The 18,836-nt window shown below is 36.7% G+C and overlaps 5 protein-coding genes across 6 annotated transcripts; 1 reads left to right on the top strand and 4 right to left on the bottom strand.

Annotated features, from left to right (window-relative positions):
• Nucleotides 1-1,231: 1,231 nt before the first annotated feature.
• LOC17893284 (VHS domain-containing protein At3g16270) lies at nt 1,232-4,941 on the bottom strand. Its single transcript, XM_023787023.1, has 6 exons — nt 4,835-4,941; nt 4,268-4,703; nt 3,244-3,981; nt 2,919-3,074; nt 1,901-2,839; nt 1,232-1,660 (listed from the first exon to the last, which is right to left on the bottom strand). Exons 2-6 carry the CDS (start codon nt 4,472-4,474, stop codon nt 1,619-1,621), a joined length of 2,082 nt encoding a protein of 693 aa, XP_023642791.1. The 5' UTR covers nt 4,475-4,703; nt 4,835-4,941; the 3' UTR covers nt 1,232-1,618.
• Nucleotides 4,942-5,008: 67 nt separating this feature from the next.
• On the bottom strand, nt 5,009-8,969 carry LOC17893378 (tRNAse Z TRZ4, mitochondrial). Of its 2 annotated transcripts, XM_023787022.1 has the most exons (12): nt 8,626-8,717; nt 8,453-8,546; nt 8,270-8,359; nt 8,134-8,178; nt 7,988-8,042; nt 7,856-7,899; nt 7,332-7,724; nt 6,975-7,240; nt 6,753-6,897; nt 6,613-6,663; nt 5,530-6,522; nt 5,009-5,442 (listed from the first exon to the last, which is right to left on the bottom strand). In XM_023787022.1, the coding sequence occupies exons 3-12, from the start codon at nt 8,342-8,344 to the stop codon at nt 5,101-5,103; spliced, it is 2,409 nt and encodes an 802-aa protein (XP_023642790.1). In that variant the 5' UTR covers nt 8,345-8,359; nt 8,453-8,546; nt 8,626-8,717; the 3' UTR covers nt 5,009-5,100. The 2 variants fall into 2 exon arrangements, with proteins under 2 accessions (XP_023642790.1, XP_006299403.2); XM_006299341.2 differs by having other exon boundaries at nt 8,453-8,969.
• Nucleotides 8,970-10,120: 1,151 nt separating this feature from the next.
• On the top strand, nt 10,121-11,546 carry LOC17891520 (photosynthetic NDH subunit of subcomplex B 3, chloroplastic). Its single transcript, XM_006298507.2, has 6 exons — nt 10,121-10,412; nt 10,639-10,749; nt 10,839-10,895; nt 11,021-11,083; nt 11,172-11,234; nt 11,343-11,546. The coding sequence occupies exons 1-6, from the start codon at nt 10,182-10,184 to the stop codon at nt 11,433-11,435; spliced, it is 618 nt and encodes a 205-aa protein (XP_006298569.1). The 5' UTR covers nt 10,121-10,181; the 3' UTR covers nt 11,436-11,546.
• Nucleotides 11,547-12,591: 1,045 nt separating this feature from the next.
• LOC17892567 (aquaporin TIP2-1) lies at nt 12,592-14,069 on the bottom strand. The gene is made up of 3 exons (XM_006298339.2): nt 13,867-14,069; nt 13,508-13,758; nt 12,592-13,130 (listed from the first exon to the last, which is right to left on the bottom strand). Exons 1-3 carry the CDS (start codon nt 13,991-13,993, stop codon nt 12,756-12,758), a joined length of 753 nt encoding a protein of 250 aa, XP_006298401.1. The 5' UTR covers nt 13,994-14,069; the 3' UTR covers nt 12,592-12,755.
• Nucleotides 14,070-15,800: 1,731 nt separating this feature from the next.
• Nucleotides 15,801-18,811, bottom strand: LOC17891172. The gene is made up of 14 exons (XM_006297661.2): nt 18,706-18,811; nt 18,491-18,539; nt 18,230-18,353; nt 18,011-18,141; nt 17,889-17,926; nt 17,716-17,795; nt 17,517-17,584; nt 17,122-17,401; nt 16,924-17,036; nt 16,778-16,843; nt 16,595-16,685; nt 16,445-16,512; nt 16,258-16,298; nt 15,801-16,169 (listed from the first exon to the last, which is right to left on the bottom strand). Exons 1-14 carry the CDS (start codon nt 18,729-18,731, stop codon nt 15,986-15,988), a joined length of 1,359 nt encoding a protein of 452 aa, XP_006297723.2. The 5' UTR covers nt 18,732-18,811; the 3' UTR covers nt 15,801-15,985.
• Nucleotides 18,812-18,836: the final 25 nt, after the last annotated feature.

Raw genomic sequence — 18,836 nt, 5'->3', positions numbered from 1 at the left:
GACTCTTAAAACTATTTATATAGTGAATTTGATCATTTTCGAGTTTCGGTAATTCTATGAGTTACTGGATAATATTTGTGTTTATGATTTCAGATAAATATAGATTGTCTTCTTCTTCTTTTTTTGGTTGAAAAAAAAAGTAGACTAGTATTTCTGATTTCAAATGTTAATATAAAGAAATTGGTGGAAATGTGTCAAACTATCAAAGAAAATAAAATACAAAGATTTGACTAATGAAAAACTAGAGGCTCCAGTTTTCATTAGTGACATTTAGCCTACCCATCTTTCAATTACCATGGACCTCTCAAAACAAAATTAATTTGTGCTTTTGTTTTTTTTCATTTGTATTACGGTTCATGCCAAATAATTCTCATAAATAAAACACAAAAAGATATCATAGAAGAGACAAAGGTTTTTGGAAAAAGAAGCAGAAGAGATCTTTTCTAGCTTTCTAATTATATAATATCTCTCAAAGTGTTTCCTTCGTTTCCTATTCGAGATAGACGTTCGATAGTCTTAAGTTACTTTGTATGTCACTATCATTCTGCCCGTTGAGGTTTCTTTTTTATATTTTTATTTTAATTTATGAACACAAATAGGAACCACAAAATCTTGTAAAATTGGATTTAAAATTTTTGAGGATGTCATTCATCATTTTCCCGTTGCCACTTTCTTAAAGTGAAACATGTATAAAAGTAACTTTCACCACTTTTTTTTTAATCCTTTTGATATCTTTACCGTTGGTAAAAGCCTGTCAAATAAATTAACAGGATTTTCTTTTCTGTTCTTGAATTCAGATTAATCAACAGTTTTTTTTTTTTTTTTTTGCTTTCTTATCGTAAGAAAATATATAACTACAAATGCAAAACTCTGGACTAATGAATGAATGTATGTATTCTAAGCTTTGAATGAATGTATGTATTCTAAGCTTTAATAAGTAACACTAAATTAAATGAACAAGAGAGTTTAACAGGTAATGCTGAAATTATGGTACAAGTCTAACGTGTGAGAAAAAAGCTCACTGCAGCAACTTAGATTAGATCTACCTTATTTTATTATTATACAGTATATCGTAAACTTTACAATTTGCCCATATTGTAATAACTGACCTGGACATCAGACGAGTAATCAAACAAACTTATCTCTAACCAAGTAAAAAATGAATATAGAAGCAGACTTGACTTGACCACTAATGCTCATATGCTTTAGAGTCGAGTATACATACTCCAAGAAGAAATAAGGACTCTTTTTTTCTTTTTCTTTATCAGTTTTATTTCCTTTCTTGTCTTACTTTTCGATACACAGACACAAGTCTCTTCAGATCATACGATATATAGCAAAGTAACAAAAGAAGCACATCTAGTAACAAACATGTGAAACAAAACCAACTCTACATAACTACATGTTCATCATGCCAAGAACAATGGACTCCCAAAATAAGAGAAAAAACCAAAGACAAAACGAGGAAACAGTAAAAATAAGCAAACAGCTTACCATATGATTCTCCTTTCACTTTTCCTAAGATGATTTATAGCTCATCATCTCCATTTTCTATTCGAAACTTTTACAGCTCTCATAAATTAACGTTTTAGCCTCCTTCCCCTTTTATAAGCAAGCATCAAGATACTCTCTTTGTGTCGCGAGCTGATGCAATATGATCCTGCACCACATGAACATACACATGTTGTTGCTCCGTCAGTGTAAGTAAATCAATCAAAACGTTTTTGTAACTGTGCCACAGAAGTATATCTGTTCTGACTATGTTTAAGCCTATGTAGGTAGGTGGTTGTAAAGAAGACTACAAGCTAGGTATTACGGGTGAGACTGATAGTTTGAACATATAAAGGCAAATTGACCAAACTTAACAATCAAAGATTAGGAGCAAGATAGCAAAACTTACAGAGATGAAATCGAATGCTCTTGTATCTTCTTTTTTCGAACCATTCATTGTTGAGGTTGGAGCCTGATTAGCAAAATTTGGTTGGAATATATCAGGGAGTGCTGACTGATTCCCTCCGCTAGTACCCATAGAATGAACATTCCCACTACCCTGAGCGTTCAAGTTGCCAAACTGCTGGAAGTTGGATATATTACCAAGGTACTGCTGCTGCTGAGCTAACAAGCTTGCCATGGCAGCGTAATTCATAGGTTGAGCAAAAGCTGGATTCATCATCATCCCTGGAGGAAAATTGAAGGGCATAACACCCCCAGGAAGCATTGAGTTTTGAATAAACCCAGGGTTTTGTGAACCAACAATGCCCCCAACAGGATTTTCAGGTCCTTGGTGGCTGGTGGTGCTCGGCATTGCAAATAAATTATCTGGAAGGGTACTTGAAGACGAGCCTTTCTGATTTGAATTGTTCTCGTCAATGGAAAAACTTGCCATCAAATCATTTATGTTTTTAGATTCTTTTGGCTCTGCTTCAAGATTTGCAGTCGACCCAAACATATCAAATAGCTCAGGCACGTGATTACCATCACCAGCAGCGGATTTTTCCCCGACAGTCATTCCAGAGAACAGGTCATCTGCACTTTCTTTTTCTTCATTTGGATGAAACGATACATCTGCAAAGGGGTCATCATCGTTTTTCTTCTCACTGCTACCCATTCCAGTGTCAGTGCTATCCCCAAACCAATCATCATCCATCAATGGAGCTGCTGTTGCTACTGTACTGCCAGTATCTATAATATTTGGCTGGTTTAAAATATCTTCTGTTGTATAATCTGAATAACCGGTGTCGATCAAGTCAGGTAAATCAACAGCAGCCTCTCGCTTCACAGTATTATCTGAGCTGCTCATCAGCCCACTTGACTGTCCACCATTTAGAAGGTTTAGCACCTACACAACGCCAGTATCTTGAGTTAACCATATGCCAAAAAATGGGTTTTGTGAATGCTTACAACAAGCAGAATCTTACCTTGTTAGCCTTTTCGCGAAGGGAAGATTGCGGAGACTCTGAGCATCGCTGAATGGCATCCATGTTTTCATCAAAATAACTATGTACAATTGAAAAATTATCATCTTCCTTCTTCCTCAAAATGGCTTCAAGGACACATAGAGCTTTCATCCGAACCTACCAAACAAGAATCACAGTTTCTTTTAATGTACATAAGTGGGAAGATTTTTTTACGCTAAAGAAGAAACAAGACAGGAAAATATATACAAATGATAAAAAAGAAAAAAGGTACATTCACATCAAACAGTTTCACAAGGAGGTGAGTAGGGAATTATCATAAACATACCTGCCACATTGGAGACTGGAGCTTCCCCTCAAGGGCAATGCTTAAAACAACAGCATCCATTTTCGCAGCCTCTAAAATAAAAACATGAAGTGCATCACGAGTTGGCTGGAGGCGTACACCTCCAGATGTAACAATGGTTTCCAGCAGCTTTTCTTCACGAGTTTTGCTCTCAACACGTACTGAAGCAGAACTTTCACTTCCCTCTCCGGAAACATGGCCCCATGATCCACCAGCCGTGTTCTTAGACATTCCGGAGTTACCATCCTTCCCCAGCTTAACCGGATCATATCTACTGAAGTTCTCATTTTCCATAGTTAATGATCTATGGAGATTTGGACCTCTGTAGCTGCTGCTTCCATTCTCATTCTTCTTTGGCAAATGGCCTTGAGCAAAATTACTAATTCCTTGCTTTATAGATGCACTTCCAATACCCACCACCTCACTCAGGAACGATTTATTATCATTAGAGGGCACCTGAAAGTTAGTATTCCCAAATCCTTCTATGCGTCTGTTGATGCTTTCAGGAGCAGCTGGCTTGCTACCATTCTCCTCCGAAAATATAGCAGAAATTGTTTCATGAGCAGTTTCCCGTACAGCCTTATTAAGTGCATCCCCTTTTAAAGGATCTGGATGCCCCTTGTAATGGAATAAATTGCGCACTGCGACTGAGTTCCTTTGCATTTCTCGTCTAAACTCTGCGCCAGACTTTCCCACGGCATACTTTATCAACCTAAGAGCCTGTGAACACACAATTACAATAAACAGAATCAGCATAACAAGTTCCGAGACAGATTTAAAACAGAATTAGATAGTTTATTTAACAATTCTACGTTTCCCTAAGAAGTGCATGTTCACTTCAGCTAATGAATGTATAAGAGCTCTCTCTTTGATCCATTCTCAAAAAACAAGAAATCAACCAGTAAACTAAATCAATCCTCACATGCAACATTTCAATCAAAATCGTCATGGAAACAAATAAGCTCACAAAGGAACAACATTTTAATCAGCCAGAAACTGGAATCACCTTCTGCTTAACGATGGGGCTCTTGTTATCAAGACGTTTCAAAATGAATTCCGAAAACTCCTTCACGATGCTCACATGAGAAGAACGAAGAAGGTCACAGATCTCTTCCAGCTTATACACAGGCGCTACTTTGTCCTCATCAGACGTAACCGCATCTATCATCCGCGACCTCCAATACGATTCCACAGCTCTCCTACTCGTATCCATGACGAATCCGGCAACAATTACAACAACAAAATCCCTAATTTCCCAAAACACCAACACCAACAACGAAACAACCCTTCGACCTCGCCCGTCAAAAATCGCGAAAAGACAACAAATTTATCGAACACCGATCCTGAAACTATCAGATCAGTTAAAAAACCGAGCTTTTAAGCTCCAATTCCAGCTCAAACTCACCACACTGAAAGATCACGATCGGGATCCAAATTTCCCCCTACAAACCAATCAACGCGGAGCTAAATTAGACTCCTTGATACAAGATAACCATTAGGTAATCAGAATCAAATCAATAATATCGGAGAAACTAGGAGAGATCGGAGAAATTGAGGAGAAAAAAGAACTCACCGGTTCGTAGGTGACAGAGAAGGAAGGAAGCAGTCAATAGAGAAGAATGGCCCTTTGTTCCTCTAGTCTTTTCCTTATTTCCCAAAATTTTAGTTCCCAAATTTTTTATTTTTCTTTTTCTTTTCACAATTCACACTGTGCACATGAATTCTTATTTATTTTCCTCCGTCACACTCACAGGAAAAATCAATTTAATTGATTTATATATTCTTAACGACAATACAAAACAGTTAAAACAGGAGACAAAACAGAACATTCTAAGTAAACTAATTGATGAAAAAGCTTGGGACTTTGTCACTTATTAAGCTCTCGTCATCAGTCTCTTCGTCTTCTTCTTCAACCACCTGATTTCTGAAGAGAGTTTTGAAGTATGGTAAAATCTTTGGAAGCACATGTAGATCCGCCATGTTTATACTCATCATATCAAAGGCAATGCATGTATTGTGCATATGCGACTCGTCAATCACCGGAATCTTCGGGTATCTCTGGCTAAAATGTGTCAGTACGGTTCGGTATACGCCTGCTAAAGATCCAACGTTGATTGCTTCTTTGGTTGTGCTATGATTTTTAGCCACAGCTTCATCTACCAACGCATCCTCAAAAGTTGCCTGTTATAAGTTAAGAAGGTAAAATTTAAGAATGTGAAAGATGTAAATGTTTTAGACAATTTTGCTTATGTAGGAAAACCAACAAACCTCATGTATAAGAACGGTTGCTCCTTTTGAAGCTTCAACCATCTCAGGACAAGGCCTTGTGTCCCCCGAGTAAACCATTTTCCACCCCGGGATCTCATCTCCAGTGATGTTTTTCCTTTCTGCTGCTTTTACAACAACCCCAAAGGCTTGAGGGCAATGCACAACAGGAAAGCTAATCAAATCCTCCAACCCCATTTCGCCGAGGACCTTTTTCAGTCTCTTCAAGAATGGTAAAGCTGAAGAATTGTCGGTCAGTGGGCTACTCGGTCTTTTATATATACTTTGCATTAGACTTCCTTTACTGAACAAAGAACCCTCTGCATTGCCGCTTTTGATTATTTTATCAGGGCTGGTGGTTTCTACAGAAGCCCAAGAAGTTGTTGTGGTGTTCCTGCAATCAAGAAACTCCATATCTAAATCCTCGAGTCTTTGATATGCGTCGAGAAAGTTCTTTAGCGGTCTCGGTCCAACCACAATTGCTGGCTCATGAGCCACTCCTTTCAGAAGCTCACGTCTACGAGCAAGGATTCTTGCAAGACCCGTATGGTGATCAGCATGGATATGAGAGATCCATATACATCTCAAGTTTCTGACTGCTTCATCAGCTCCTTCTAAACCATATCTTCGTTTAAGCTGGCCTAAGGTACCTTCTCCACAGTCCAAGAGAATACTGCCTCTAGAGAAAAGGTCGATGTAAATTGCGGTGACATTTCGGTATTTCGAGGGTTGGGACGAACCAGTGCCCAAAAGAACTATTTCCATGTCGTCTCGTCTAATGTTTTCAAGACAGCTTGGAACAGTGCTTTCACCCAGCCATGGCTCTTCGATCATCATCTTGTTGTGTAGTCCATTCCATAACCGCTTGATTTCTTCAGTCTTACTGTTGATCTCAGGAATTTCTGAAAGAAGCTCATCCATCACTCGTAAGGATGTTAATCGACTAGGGATACAAGATCTGTCTACCCCAAGATTACCATATGGACGTAAAGTGAACTGCCCAAAATATGAGAGAGATTTACGAGCTAAAGGAAGCAAGTTTCATAGGGATGAAGCAAAGCAATGCACAGAAATAACATTCAATACCTTGAGGAGATTTTCAGCGGAAATGCTTTCACCAAGATTTGAATCGAAGCACTGACAAGAGAAGAAAAAAACAAGGCTTGACTATATGAACACAGCCAGATTCAACTCAATAAAAAAAATATCAGAAAAGCATTTGTAACCTTGCTCATAGAAGTGGATTCTATCGAGTTATTAACATGCTGAGAAGACCAAATTCCAGGAGCGGGAAAGAACTGTGGGCATAAATAGTTAAGTCTGGCTGTGATTCTAGAACTGGCTCTCAGGATTGGAAACTCCATATTCTTCCTAGACAAAGACCAAAACTATTACACAAATAATTCAACATTTTTATTATAATAAAGAACATGGCTGAGAAGACTCACGTTTCATGTCCAGCGAGAATGTGCTGGGCAGAATGGAATCTCTTCATCCAGCTTTGGTAAGTAGAGCTATTTGTTACAGAAGCTGGACTTAGATGAATAATACAATTAACAAGTTTAGCTCCATCTGTTGAGTTGTCAGGACATGAATAATAACTCTTGGTAGACGGATTAGAAAGCAGTTCCTCTGCATGTGACTCTGTTGGACAATCCACAAGCAAAACAACAGGACCAGGAACAGAAGGTCCCATCACATTACTCGGATGAACCTATAACCAAGACTGAACATTGTTAGTCAGCTCGAAGAGAAACTGATACTGAGTTATGGATAATCCAAATAATTGCTCTTTGAAACATTACCGTAATATCTTTAAAATCTGACTTCACTGACTGCCCAGACTGAAGATAACTGTATTTAGGACCAGCTCTCAGTCCAAGAGCCATGGCCTTCTTTGGGTCAAATTTTCCTTTGATTTCAGGTAATTCACATACATATACAACTGACGTTTCACCAGTTTTGCTGCCGGATTCCTCTAAGCGACTCGGTTCTAAGAGAATGGCAGAGATTTTCACAACTTCATCATCCACAAGAACATAAGGATCCGTGGGTTTACTTGAGCCAATCTGAGGCGTGGAGTCAGATGTATTCAACGATGGACCAAAACTTCTTGTATGAACCATGGCAGCACGAGGGATAAATGACCTCATAGCATCAACTAAATACTTGAGATCTGAAGGACCCCATACGTTTACCTTTTGTACCAAAAGAAAATTTTACAAGTTCAGCAATTCCACTCGAATAATGGTTGTCAAAATGGAAAATCACAAACTCAGGAAAATCAGACAAGAAACATACAAAGAGATCATAGGAGAAGAACACTCACGGATAGTCCTTCTTCACCAATACCGGCAAGAGTCAATAGAAGACCTAACGCATTTAAAATAGGAACACTTATCACTGTCTAATGATCTCGCAACAAACACATGGAAGCTGATGCCTGGATTAAAAAACAAACCTGGAAGCCCGCCTGCTGTTTCTGAGCACACACGAGACAAAAAGATATGATCCACCTGAAAAGACAGTTCAAACTCGCCCTCATCACACACAGAAACGAGACACAATTAGTAGTATTCCCAAAACACAAAATATAGTCATTCATACCTTTGATAACTTAATCTTATGCTCTGTACAGAACCGTTGCAACCCCTGCAATTGAAATTGTTAACCAATAAGACTACTAGAGCCACTAATAAAGAGCTATACACTAAAGCAATTGGCAATTGCAGAAAAAATCTACCTCTCCAGCATTAAAGATGAATCTTTGCTTGTCAAAGAAGAGTAATACAGAAGGCGATGTATCCTGTGTATCCATTCCCGTCCCAAGGATCTAACGATGCAGATGAATAGCTCAAAAATTACGAATCATCTTTTACAATTGAAGATTGAAATTCAAAGTTTGAGAGTAGATAGAAATCGAAACCTGAACATAGGCAATGGTGTTGGTAGGGTTAAGGGTGCGAGTGTTCCTCTTGAGATTCTTCTTAGGCTTATCAATCTTATCCAATCCCGCAGCTCTTCTCTTATTAAACTCGAAAGAATCAGAAGAAGGATTAAAACTAGTACTAGCTTTATCTCTCTCCATAGGAGGCCTACCTTTTCTGTTCTGCTCCTCGAAACTACTCCACTTGCGTCTCGGATGAGAAGGGTCGCTGCGACGGTAACCGGCGGTGCGAGGAGGAGGACGACGACGACTGGGAGGAGGAGAAGACGAAGCGAAGATTGGGTAGAGAGAAAAGGGTCTGAGAAAGAGCGAGAAAGAAGAAGACTTGAGAGGAGAAAATCCGAAAAGGCCTAGGTTTTGGGGTAGATGATGATGATGATGATGATGAGGCATTGAAGTTAACATTTTCATAGTTGTAATGTAAAACAAAGCTCAAAGCTCCTTCCTTCTTTCTCGCTACACTCTCACAGTGTCACAGATCAGAGTCAGAGCCCTTTCTATCGAACGATTCTTTTTCCTCATGTTTTTTTTTGTTTAATTCTTTCAATGAAAATATCAATTTAGCCCATGGACTTTTAATTTAATATTTAAGCCCATCAAAATTATCCATTGAATAAGTGAATTGAGTTGTATAGTTTTTTTTTTTTTTTTTTACCGGCAAAAAGATTTAACATTTTTATTTTCATGTGCAAAGTTTATAGTTTGTTCATGAACTTTCATGGCAAAGTTAAAGCCAATCTTTAGCATGAACCAATAAAAAAAGTTTTATTTTAAAGTTAAACTAATCATCCCTCTGGTGGTCATATGGACCATGTTCTAACTTACTTACAATATGTCAAATATATTAATTCATACAATAATATATGTTGAAAGGATTGCATTTTCCTCGTTTGTTAGAAAAAGAAAGGGTTTGAGAATCTCGTCCCATATGCTCCTCCTCGTAAGTGACTGCCTCAAAAATGATGCATGAACTCCGACAAATTGAGTCGTGTCATCCTTCCTTGCTGTCGAGTACTGAAGATGTCAAGTACTAAAGAGTTCTTTGAAGTTTTTTAGTAATTTAAAGAGAGAGAGAGAGAGAGAGAGAGAGAGAGAGAGAGAGAGAGAGAGAGAGAGAGAGAGAGAGAGAGAGAGAGATGGATTATATATGGAGTTGTATGTAATGAAAGATACTATGAGAGTAGTAGTCTTTGTGTTTATTTTTGTGAATTCATAATATAATTGATACTAGCTATATCATTCATATAGACGACATCAAATTAATGTGTGTTTAGTTTAATTAGGATAAATGAATTTATATAATTATTACTACATAATCATTTTTAGGTAGTAGTTAGTTACTTGTGAAATGTCAATTGTGATACAGACCGCAGTTCCAAATTTCTCTTGGATTATATACTTTTCTGTTATAAATAAATGTATAAATCTATTCAATTTATTTGGTGGTCATTTGGTTTTACTTAATTACAGCTAATGTAATTTTGTTTTTCAAATTTGTAATGCATAACATTGGATAAGAGATATAGGTTAAATGTAATACATAACATTGGATAAGAGATAGAAGAGGCACTACTCACCTCCACACAAACCTCATGGAGCCATATAAAACATTATCCCAATTAAAGACCCAACCTTTCTTTTTCTTTTCTTTTTTTTTTGGTTCTGTTTTATTTTATTATTATTTTAGAAAAGAGCTTAGAGCAAGACCATGGGAAGTGTACAGTTGAATGGTTCAGGCTTAGTAGCTTCTCTATCTCCAAATCATAGCTTTAGCCACAAAATCAAACTTAGTAACGCAAAGTCATACTTCTTGCGCTCAAAACACAATGCCACCAGAGCCAAAACCATTCGAGCCATAAGCACCGCACCAACGAGCCAACCTCCAGCGGCAGATGAACCCAACGACGAACCTCCTTCTGTCGATTTTGCGTTCGTCCATGTAAGTATTTATCTTCACTCACTCTTGACGAATTATATACACTTTTGTTATTATATTATTTGTAGTTAACAAGGATGGAGACCAAAATCGTGATAAAAGCTATTAACTTGAAAGTGATTAGAGAATGATGGTGTTTAAGCAATATTCGTAGTACTGTTTAAAAATGTTGGAGGTGCATTTCGAATGGATGACTAAATTAATAAATTGTGGATAATTTAATTGTTAGTCGGTGTTGTTACCGGACGGGACACCGGACGTGCATTGGAGAAGAGCATGCGGTGGACAGAAACTTAGAGACATAATGTTGGATTCTAACATCGAGCTCTATGGTCCTTACGTACGATATTATCTCTCCCTCGATTTGATCATTTCTCTTAGTCATATTAGTTTCGAGTTTATCATTTTTACGTTTCATTAACTTCGCAGAGTAAGCCCTTGTCAAACTGCGCAGGAGTAGGAACTTGCGCTACTTGCATGGTCGAGGTATACATACCATATCTTATATTTTAGTTTCTTGATGAATAGTCAATAAGCTTTAGTTTAAATATTCAAATGATGGTTTATCATCTAACTAAATTTATCTCCTGTCGTCGGATAATATTTTGTAGATTGTAAATGGAAAGGAGCTTCTAAATCCACGAACTGACATTGAGAAGGAGAAACTCAAAAGGGTATATTCTTAATTATCTTATACTAGTATTTAAATAATCTTGTATCAGTTGGTTGAAATTATAAACAAGTAATGTTTTCTTTTCATAGAAACCAAAAAATTGGAGACTAGCTTGTCAAACCAACGTGGGAAATCCAGATTCGACCGGATTGGTAATATATATACAAACTTTTCTCTATCTCTAATCTCTGTATTAGTTAATGTACAATTTTTCTATAAATGTGACTGATTGATATTATAATAAACTATCGCATATATAGGTCGTCATACAACAATTACCAGAGTGGAAAGCTCATGAATGGAACATCCCTAAGAATATACCTAATGACGATGATCTCGAAACTTCTACGTGAAACTTTTGTCATTGTTGTTAATTGTTATCACAAATTTGTAACCATCGAGTTTCTTTCAAATATGTGTCAATAATATTTAACAAAACTAAATGATTATTGTAAAATAGTAAATTTATTATAACCAAAACAACCATCCACTAAATGAAAGATTTTCATACAAACCGGATAAAATGTTATAAAAGTCCCAACAAGAAAGAATGAGACAAAGGAATCAAACACAGAAACATTGAATCAAGAATCATCAGTATGAAAAAGGCAGAAGCTTTTTCCATGTTAAGCCCTTTCATCAGATTTTCCACGGTGACTCCATCGGTTTTGACCTCCGAGACGTTGGAAGATTCGGCCGCAACAAAGTTGAACTTATCGCTGTCCTCATTGCCGAACCTTTCCTTCACCTCATTGCCAAACTTGTTAAAACGATGAATTATATTGAGTCTCAAGTGGTAGAATCTTTATTTATACTAAGAAAAATATTCTATTACTTAATTACAGCTAGTAATTTGTTTTTCAAATTTTTGAATTATCTTTGTATTGTTTAGTTTACCGACAAAAAATTAACAATTTCTATTCATGTGCAAAGTTTGTTTGTTTTTCACGAACTTTCATGGAAAAGTTAAAGCAAATTTTTTGCATGAATCAAGAAAAATATTTCATTTTTAGTTTTATACAATAAGATGTAATTCCTTCGTATTTGTTTTAAAGATAGCAAAATTATGTGTATATTTTTTAATTAAACCAAGATTTGTAAGTAATTTTGTCTAAATTATTGTATAAACTTACAAAAGATTATTGTATAAACTTAGAAAACATTGTAATTCCATATTCCACAAAAGTATACATGTTAAACAAGACTTGCACTACATGAAAAGACACAAAAATTATAAGAAAATTTTGAAGACACTTTAATCTCTGTATTAGTTAATGTACAAATTTCCTATAAATGTGACTGATTGATATTATAATAAACTATTGCATAGGTCGTCATACAACAATTGCCAGAGTGGAAACAATGGAACATCCCAAAGAATATACCTAATGACGATGTTTTCGAAACTTCTACGTGAAACTTTTGTCATTGTTGTTAGTTTTTATCACAAATTCGTAACGATCGAGTTCTTTTTTAATATGTGTCAATATCATTAACAAAATTAAATGATCATTATAAAATAATAAATTTATTATAACCAAAACAACTCCATCCACTAAATGAAAGATATTGATACAAATTGGATAAAATGTTACAAAAGTCCAAACAAGAAAGATCGAGACAAAGGAATCAAACACAGAAACATGAATCAAGAATCATATCACTTGTTTTGCTTAGAAATCAGCAGAAGCGAGAGGAACATGTTCGGAAGAGCTCATGAACACATTTCCGTAGATAAGTCCGGCGAGTCCACCGCCGATGAGTGGTCCAACCCAGTAAACCCAGTGACCAGAGAAGTCTCCAGCCGCAACAGCTGGTCCAAAGGAACGTGCTGGGTTCATGGATCCACCGGAGAATGGACCGGCGGCAAGGATGTTGGCACCAACGATGAGGCCAATGGCGAGAGGAGCGATGGTTCCGAGAGAACCCTTCTTGGGATCAGCAGCGGTGGCGTAGACGGTGTAGACCAAAGCGAAGGTGATGATGATCTCCATCACTACTCCTTCTAACGCTCCTAGTCCAGCTCCAACGCTGTGTGTTGGAACCGCCTGCGTTTTCCATTTAGTTGTTATCGTTCGTTCATTAGTTTTAAATATTTTAACTGTCTCAAGAATTGTACGTATATTAGTGGAAAGCAAATCTTTAATGTTCTTTAAAAATTGACAAAAAAAGGCATATAGTATGTAGCTAAGGCTATTATTAAAAATATGGAGAATATTATTTTGTTTGTTTGACCTTGTAATCTACTGTCTTATTTTGTAACCTAGTTTTCAATCGATTAAGATTGTCTTCAAATACTCCTATATTATGTATTATTTCTCAAATTCTTTTTTGTTTGTTCTTTTGTAGACCTATATATAGTAGTGCTGGAGGCAAGATGAACTATATTATGAGTTATTAAGAATCGGAGATCAAGAGGACATACCAAACCACCGGTAACGTATTTGAGGAGGAAGCAAGCGGCAGTGGAGCCGAGAAGCTGAGCGATCCAGTAGAAAACTCCGGTGATGACTGTGATCTGACCACCGACGGCAAGACCAAAAGTGACGGCTGGGTTAACATGGCCACCGGATATGTTGGCTCCAATTGCAACGGCCACGAAGAGAGCAAAACCATGGCAAACCGCGATGGCCACTAGTCCCGGCGTATCAAGAGCAGCGTCGGACGTCAGCTTCGCTATATACATAAATGTGACACATTCATTTAGTATTAGAGTACCCATTATATTGTTACAAATCACGAAAAAATATGTATTTAGATTTATTTAACTATGCGTCTACGAACCGTAGGCAATGGCAGAGCCAACACCAGCGAAAACAAAGAGCAAAGTGGAGATGAACTCAGCGAGGTAAGCTCTTAGAGAAGCCAAGCTGAAGGAATCATCAAAGGAACCAAAAGCAACTCCAGCCATTGTTGTAGACGAAGAAGAAAATGTTATGAAGGTTTTTTTGGTTAATGAAGAAAGATGATATATAAGACTTTTTGCATGACGCTCTCTTTATATAGGAGACTCATCATATATTCATGCATAAATTTAATTATATATAAAACTACTATCCTTAGTGAGTTTTTGTGGTGGGGTTGGAAACGACGTAATAAATTATTTCATGTGTTGTCATTTTACTCTACAGCATATCTATTCGTGATTTGGGTTAGCTAGGAAGGTGCCTAAACAAGTTAACATAATGACATTTACGTAAAAAGAGAACTCATATTTCTTTTGAGTACTAACACAATCATATTCATAATCCAATCCAATATATAGTAATACATTGATTACATATTAATATATGTATCCATACTATATAAGTGTATTCATAATCCAATCCGGGTTAGTTCTTTCGACGATGTTCTCATTATTTGAACTACAAAAGTAACTCTAGTACTACCAAAGATAAGTGAATCTTGAATGAAAACAAATCAATCAAATTACTTTTATTTTTGTTTTTGTTTTCTTTATTCAGAAATACTTTTTCTTTGGCAATATATAGCGGCGGTATATCTCATAAAATTAGTCAAAAATTTGGACGACTTTTTCTATGAGAAAGTATAAAAGGTCGGTTTAAAGTAATATGGCCGGTTTAAAGTGATTGGAAATTAGAGGTGGTGGGAGTGGACCCAAAGGACAGAGTAGCTTCAAAAATTCAAGAAAAAAGGGATAAACATAAAGATGAGATTTAGGAGTAGATAGAGAGAGAAGAAACATAGAGAGAGAAGAAAACAAATGGATACGAACAAAAACTAAGGTGAGGGACAAGTGTGAGCTGTAAACAATGTGTATGGGAGCAAGACCGGCCAAAACATGATTGTGGGTTACTGGTTTGCATGTGACATGATCTTTATTTTTTTCCCAAGAGTGATTTGATCAGATGTGACTCATTTATGATTATATTCCATTTCAACAATGTTATTTGGGGTCCCTCCATTATTTTCCTCTTCAGATGAACATTCTCCATCACATTCATTGATACATACTAGCTGCTTAATGTACAACATTGTTTGATTCACAATCCGGTACATTTTCTCTCTTATTGATGAATCCAATGCTAGCTAAAAACCGTAAAGCAACTAAATCCTTGGTTTGAACTTGAGAAATAGAGGCTAGCTAGGAAATGTTAAGCTTCATTGTAGTAACATGTGCGATGTTTTTATGTAAGAGTCTATCTATATACAACTTTCTTAAAAAAACTCTTTGTGGTTTATAAAACTCTTATGGCACTTACTAATTCAAGTAACTCATCAAATACATCGTTGGTTGCAACTTGCAAGGTTCATTGCATGCTGCCACCTTACCAAATACGCCAAGGGTCATTTAGATCAGATGGGATCATTATTCTCGTCTAATTTAATTATATCAGCTGCCACTCTTTTCTTAAGCTTAAATAGGTGGGTGATGAACTAAATGATAGTATAATTTATCTATAACAACAATGGCTTTGTGATTGGTTGTAGGCCGGTTGAATTATACGAATCTTAAAGAGTTTAATAAGCTTCAGTTTCGTTGTCTTGCCTCCATGCCCACGAATCTTTCCAAATTTAGATCTGTTGACTTTAATTATTATTAGTTCATTACTAAATTAATAGCCTCTTAAACTAATTTATTAGCAAGAACATTTTTTGAATGTGTAAGAAAAAGTACAATAACTTTTTTCCGGCCGGTTTATTGAACGAAGACTAAGATAAACTAAACCGGAGACAGTTCTTTGGTTAACACAAGATGACCGGTACAACTTTACAATTTTATTTGGTTTTCAAACTTGTAACTTGTAAGTGCTCATACAACGCCCACACACTGATTTATTCAAGCTAAGTCATAAAAGAAGAAACACCAAAATTAATGTTGGGACCAAAACATGTAAAAAAGCTTGAGATTTTGAGGACTGTGACTGGTTCCATGTTTCTCTCAGGCTCTGTGCTCTCCTGGAAATGGTATTGACGCACAGCAACGGTAATAACCGTTCTGGTCGAACACAAACCGCTGTGAGAGATGAGCTTCTCGGATTAGATATTCTCCCCAGTCTTGGTTTCCAAAATGTTTGTGTATCTCTCTTGCATCAAACGTCTCCATCTTCTTCCTATTGTCTTTTCTGGGAACACAAGTTTTTTCGGACAATCAGAGTTTTGTAACATTGTTTGCTTTATATGAACATAAATCTGGAGTTGAGAATCATTCACCTCCTTTTCCTGTGCCTCGCATTCATCACGGTCGCGTGGAGCTGCAAAAAAGGAAAAAGAAAGTAAATTCGAAGCACGATTCCACCACTTTCAAGTCCATTAGTTTTGAACTTTCAGACAAGAATAAAGTGGCTGCAACAATCTCGCCAACTTTAGTCACAGTTTTTGTAAGTCAGAAAGCTCTTACCTTCAAGCTCTGCTTTGCATCTTTCTCGAGAACAAGCCCAGCTTTCACAAATGCATCAGTAATAACTTCTAAACTTGGAATTAAGAAAATCATACGCACATACGCTAAACTCTTAACTTAAGGTCTAAACTATGATAAAAACTAGGATACGACAAGCACGTAAAATCCGTCCCTCATCGCCAATTTCTTCAACAGGAACATAGAGCACACGAGCCTTGGCTAATGATCCTCTCATACAATCCTTAAGAAGATATCCAAAATGACAGACGAGTGAATAAACCAGTAGGTAAATATATTGTAAAAAAATTAAAGATAAAAGATGTATCATCTTACCAACCCTTTAAGTCTTATGAATATTGGCTTGTTATCCAAAGCATCCATCACACTAGGAGATATACTCTGGATTTAAGAATAGGAAACACTCAAATTCATGAAGCGTTTATAAAATGAATGAAACCGTCTTTTCAGAAAGCAATTACCTTCAGAACGTCACACGCTACATTGACACGATCTTTGTTCCATAACTTTAGCATAAGCACAGTCAAGTGAAAAGTACTCGGCTTAATAAAAATGGACTTTTCAATTCCCATGTCTGCCAATGCATAAAATTTACTGAGCATATATGAGAGAACAAGTTTTCTTCTTTCTTAGATTCAACGATTTAGTTATTTTCTTACCCAATAAAGTAGATGACTTTGCTTTGGTCTTAGGAGGATAACTGACAATTGGTATACTCTTGATATCCAAATTGACCTGGTTTGTTTCACTATTAGCTTTTAGATCCACAGTCACACTTGTGGTTGATCTATCAGCTTGGTTATCTCGTTCATCACCAGCTATGCTATCGTTTCCTAGTATAGAGTTCTGAAAATTCACTAGCTTTTCCACTAACTCAGGGTGTATGGCTAATGGAAGTGATACAAAGTGTGAGTAATCTAGGCTCGCACTCTGTACAACCTGGAATGAGAGTTTCAAAGCGCAGAATCAGAAAGAAAAAAGTAGAACAAAATGGAGAAGGAAAAGAAAAGGCCAAGCATGATACTAAAGAACAAAGGGAAATATAATAAGGAACCTCATCAATAATGGTCACTATTCTTTCTGAAGCTTTAGTCACACAGTCCACTGAACCACCTTCAATGACTGCAAGAATAAAGGATACAACAAAATAAAATTTGTTAAACCATAGTGAGTTGGAAAATGGTAGCTAGTCAGAGCTAGGATTAAAGGCATAGACATCAGATTATACATTACAGATGATTCCAAAATCTTACTGATGTGATCTTCATTCCTTGACAATGGAAGAATGATCTTCACTCCCATTTCCTCCTCTATTTTCATCTGCGTAGTCCCTCTTTTGCAAAGAATGCAAACTCATTAGCACGTAGATACATGCGGGGTTAAAGAAAACCCTCAAATTAGAAAATTAAGAAACTGTAGCTCTTACTCTTTCCCTCTAATGAACTTAATCAAAGATGCCCCAACCTGAACCCAATCACACAAAGTCAGTTAAAGTAGTTGAAACAAAGAGGATACAATAAACTTAAGTAATAAGTGGAGAGAAAGGACCTCAAGAGAAACTGAATGCTTTCCAGCTGATTCAACAGAGGCACTCTCCCTCCTTCCTCCTTCAATAACTTCCTCAGAAACATCACTTGATTTGCTACACTGAGCTGCTTCTCGGACATCATTACCAGCTTCTGTCTCATCATGAGACAACAATGTAAGATGGAAAGTTTTAATCGGAACAAAATCATACAATTAAACAGCCTAAGTAGAGATGCTAGCCTGCAAGAATTGAAGAGGATTGAGTGGAGATGGGTCTCCACACTAAATTTACCATCTTCTGCTTCTTAAACCCATCCATGGCACTCTTCACACTCACCCTATAGCTCAAGATACTGAAAGATTCCTGAGACATGAAAGTTGTGCAGCCACAAAACATCAAATCCAAATTCTACGGAAAACAATCTCAGAGCACTTACAAAAGATTACACTTCCTAAAAACTACAGCAACAAATACTATGGAGACACAGACACTGAACTTACCGACTTCGATTGAAAACATCTACTCGTAAACCCGAACACACGATCAATCCTAGGAAATTACCAAAACAAACAACATGAGATATTTACAGATTTTAGACAAAATCAAACACTTTTCACGATTTTTCAAACACAACCATTGGAAGGAAGAAAATTAAATTTCGGGTTTTGTTGAATTTAAAGAAAGAATCAACATTTATTTTGAAGAGAGAACGAACCTAAACAGAGTCCTGCAAGCTAACATCTTACTCTCCTCCTCCGGTGGTCAGCCGTCAGATTATTTTTTGTTCCGCCAGAATTTAGGACTATTTACTACTAAACTCATCAGTTCCAGAAAATTATATGTTTT

The sequence above is a fragment of the Capsella rubella genome, unplaced genomic scaffold, assembly GCF_000375325.1.
Source record: "Capsella rubella cultivar Monte Gargano unplaced genomic scaffold, Caprub1_0 scaffold_3, whole genome shotgun sequence".
NCBI classification, from domain to species: Eukaryota; Viridiplantae; Streptophyta; class Magnoliopsida; order Brassicales; family Brassicaceae; genus Capsella; species Capsella rubella.
Note: the sequence above shows the minus strand (reverse complement) of the source record. Positions and strands in the feature narration are given on the sequence as shown.

Excerpts from the sequence above, each read along its gene's own strand:
- LOC17893378 (XM_006299341.2), bottom strand. The coding sequence starts at position 8,884 with ATGAAAATGTTAACTTCAATGCCTCATCATCATCATCATCATCATCTA. Across the intron at positions 8,360-8,452 it reads ACACCATTGCCTATGTTCAG|ATCCTTGGGACGGGAATGGA; the intron begins GTTTCGATTTCT and ends CTGCATCGTTAG. Across the intron at positions 5,443-5,529 it reads CAACCGTTCTTATACATGAG|GCAACTTTTGAGGATGCGTT; the intron begins GTTTGTTGGTTT and ends AACTTATAACAG.
- LOC17891520 (XM_006298507.2), top strand. The coding sequence starts at position 10,182 with ATGGGAAGTGTACAGTTGAATGGTTCAGGCTTAGTAGCTTCTCTATCT. Across the intron at positions 10,413-10,638 it reads TCGATTTTGCGTTCGTCCAT|TCGGTGTTGTTACCGGACGG; the intron begins GTAAGTATTTAT and ends TTTAATTGTTAG. Across the intron at positions 11,235-11,342 it reads ATCCAGATTCGACCGGATTG|GTCGTCATACAACAATTACC; the intron begins GTAATATATATA and ends TCGCATATATAG.
- LOC17892567 (XM_006298339.2), bottom strand. The coding sequence starts at position 13,993 with ATGGCTGGAGTTGCTTTTGGTTCCTTTGATGATTCCTTCAGCTTGGCT. Across the intron at positions 13,759-13,866 it reads TGGCTCTGCCATTGCCTACG|CGAAGCTGACGTCCGACGCT; the intron begins GTTCGTAGACGC and ends TTATGTATATAG. Across the intron at positions 13,131-13,507 it reads AATACGTTACCGGTGGTTTG|GCGGTTCCAACACACAGCGT; the intron begins GTATGTCCTCTT and ends TGGAAAACGCAG.
- LOC17893284 (XM_023787023.1), bottom strand. The coding sequence starts at position 4,474 with ATGGATACGAGTAGGAGAGCTGTGGAATCGTATTGGAGGTCGCGGATG. Across the intron at positions 3,982-4,267 it reads GCCCCATCGTTAAGCAGAAG|GCTCTTAGGTTGATAAAGTA; the intron begins GTGATTCCAGTT and ends GTGTGTTCACAG. Across the intron at positions 2,840-2,918 it reads TTCGCGAAAAGGCTAACAAG|GTGCTAAACCTTCTAAATGG; the intron begins GTAAGATTCTGC and ends GGCGTTGTGTAG.
- LOC17891172 (XM_006297661.2), bottom strand. The coding sequence starts at position 18,731 with ATGTTAGCTTGCAGGACTCTGTTTAG. Across the intron at positions 17,585-17,715 it reads AAGGAATGAAGATCACATCA|TCATTGAAGGTGGTTCAGTG; the intron begins GTAAGATTTTGG and ends TTATTCTTGCAG. Across the intron at positions 17,402-17,516 it reads TAGTGACCATTATTGATGAG|GTTGTACAGAGTGCGAGCCT; the intron begins GTTCCTTATTAT and ends CTCTCATTCCAG.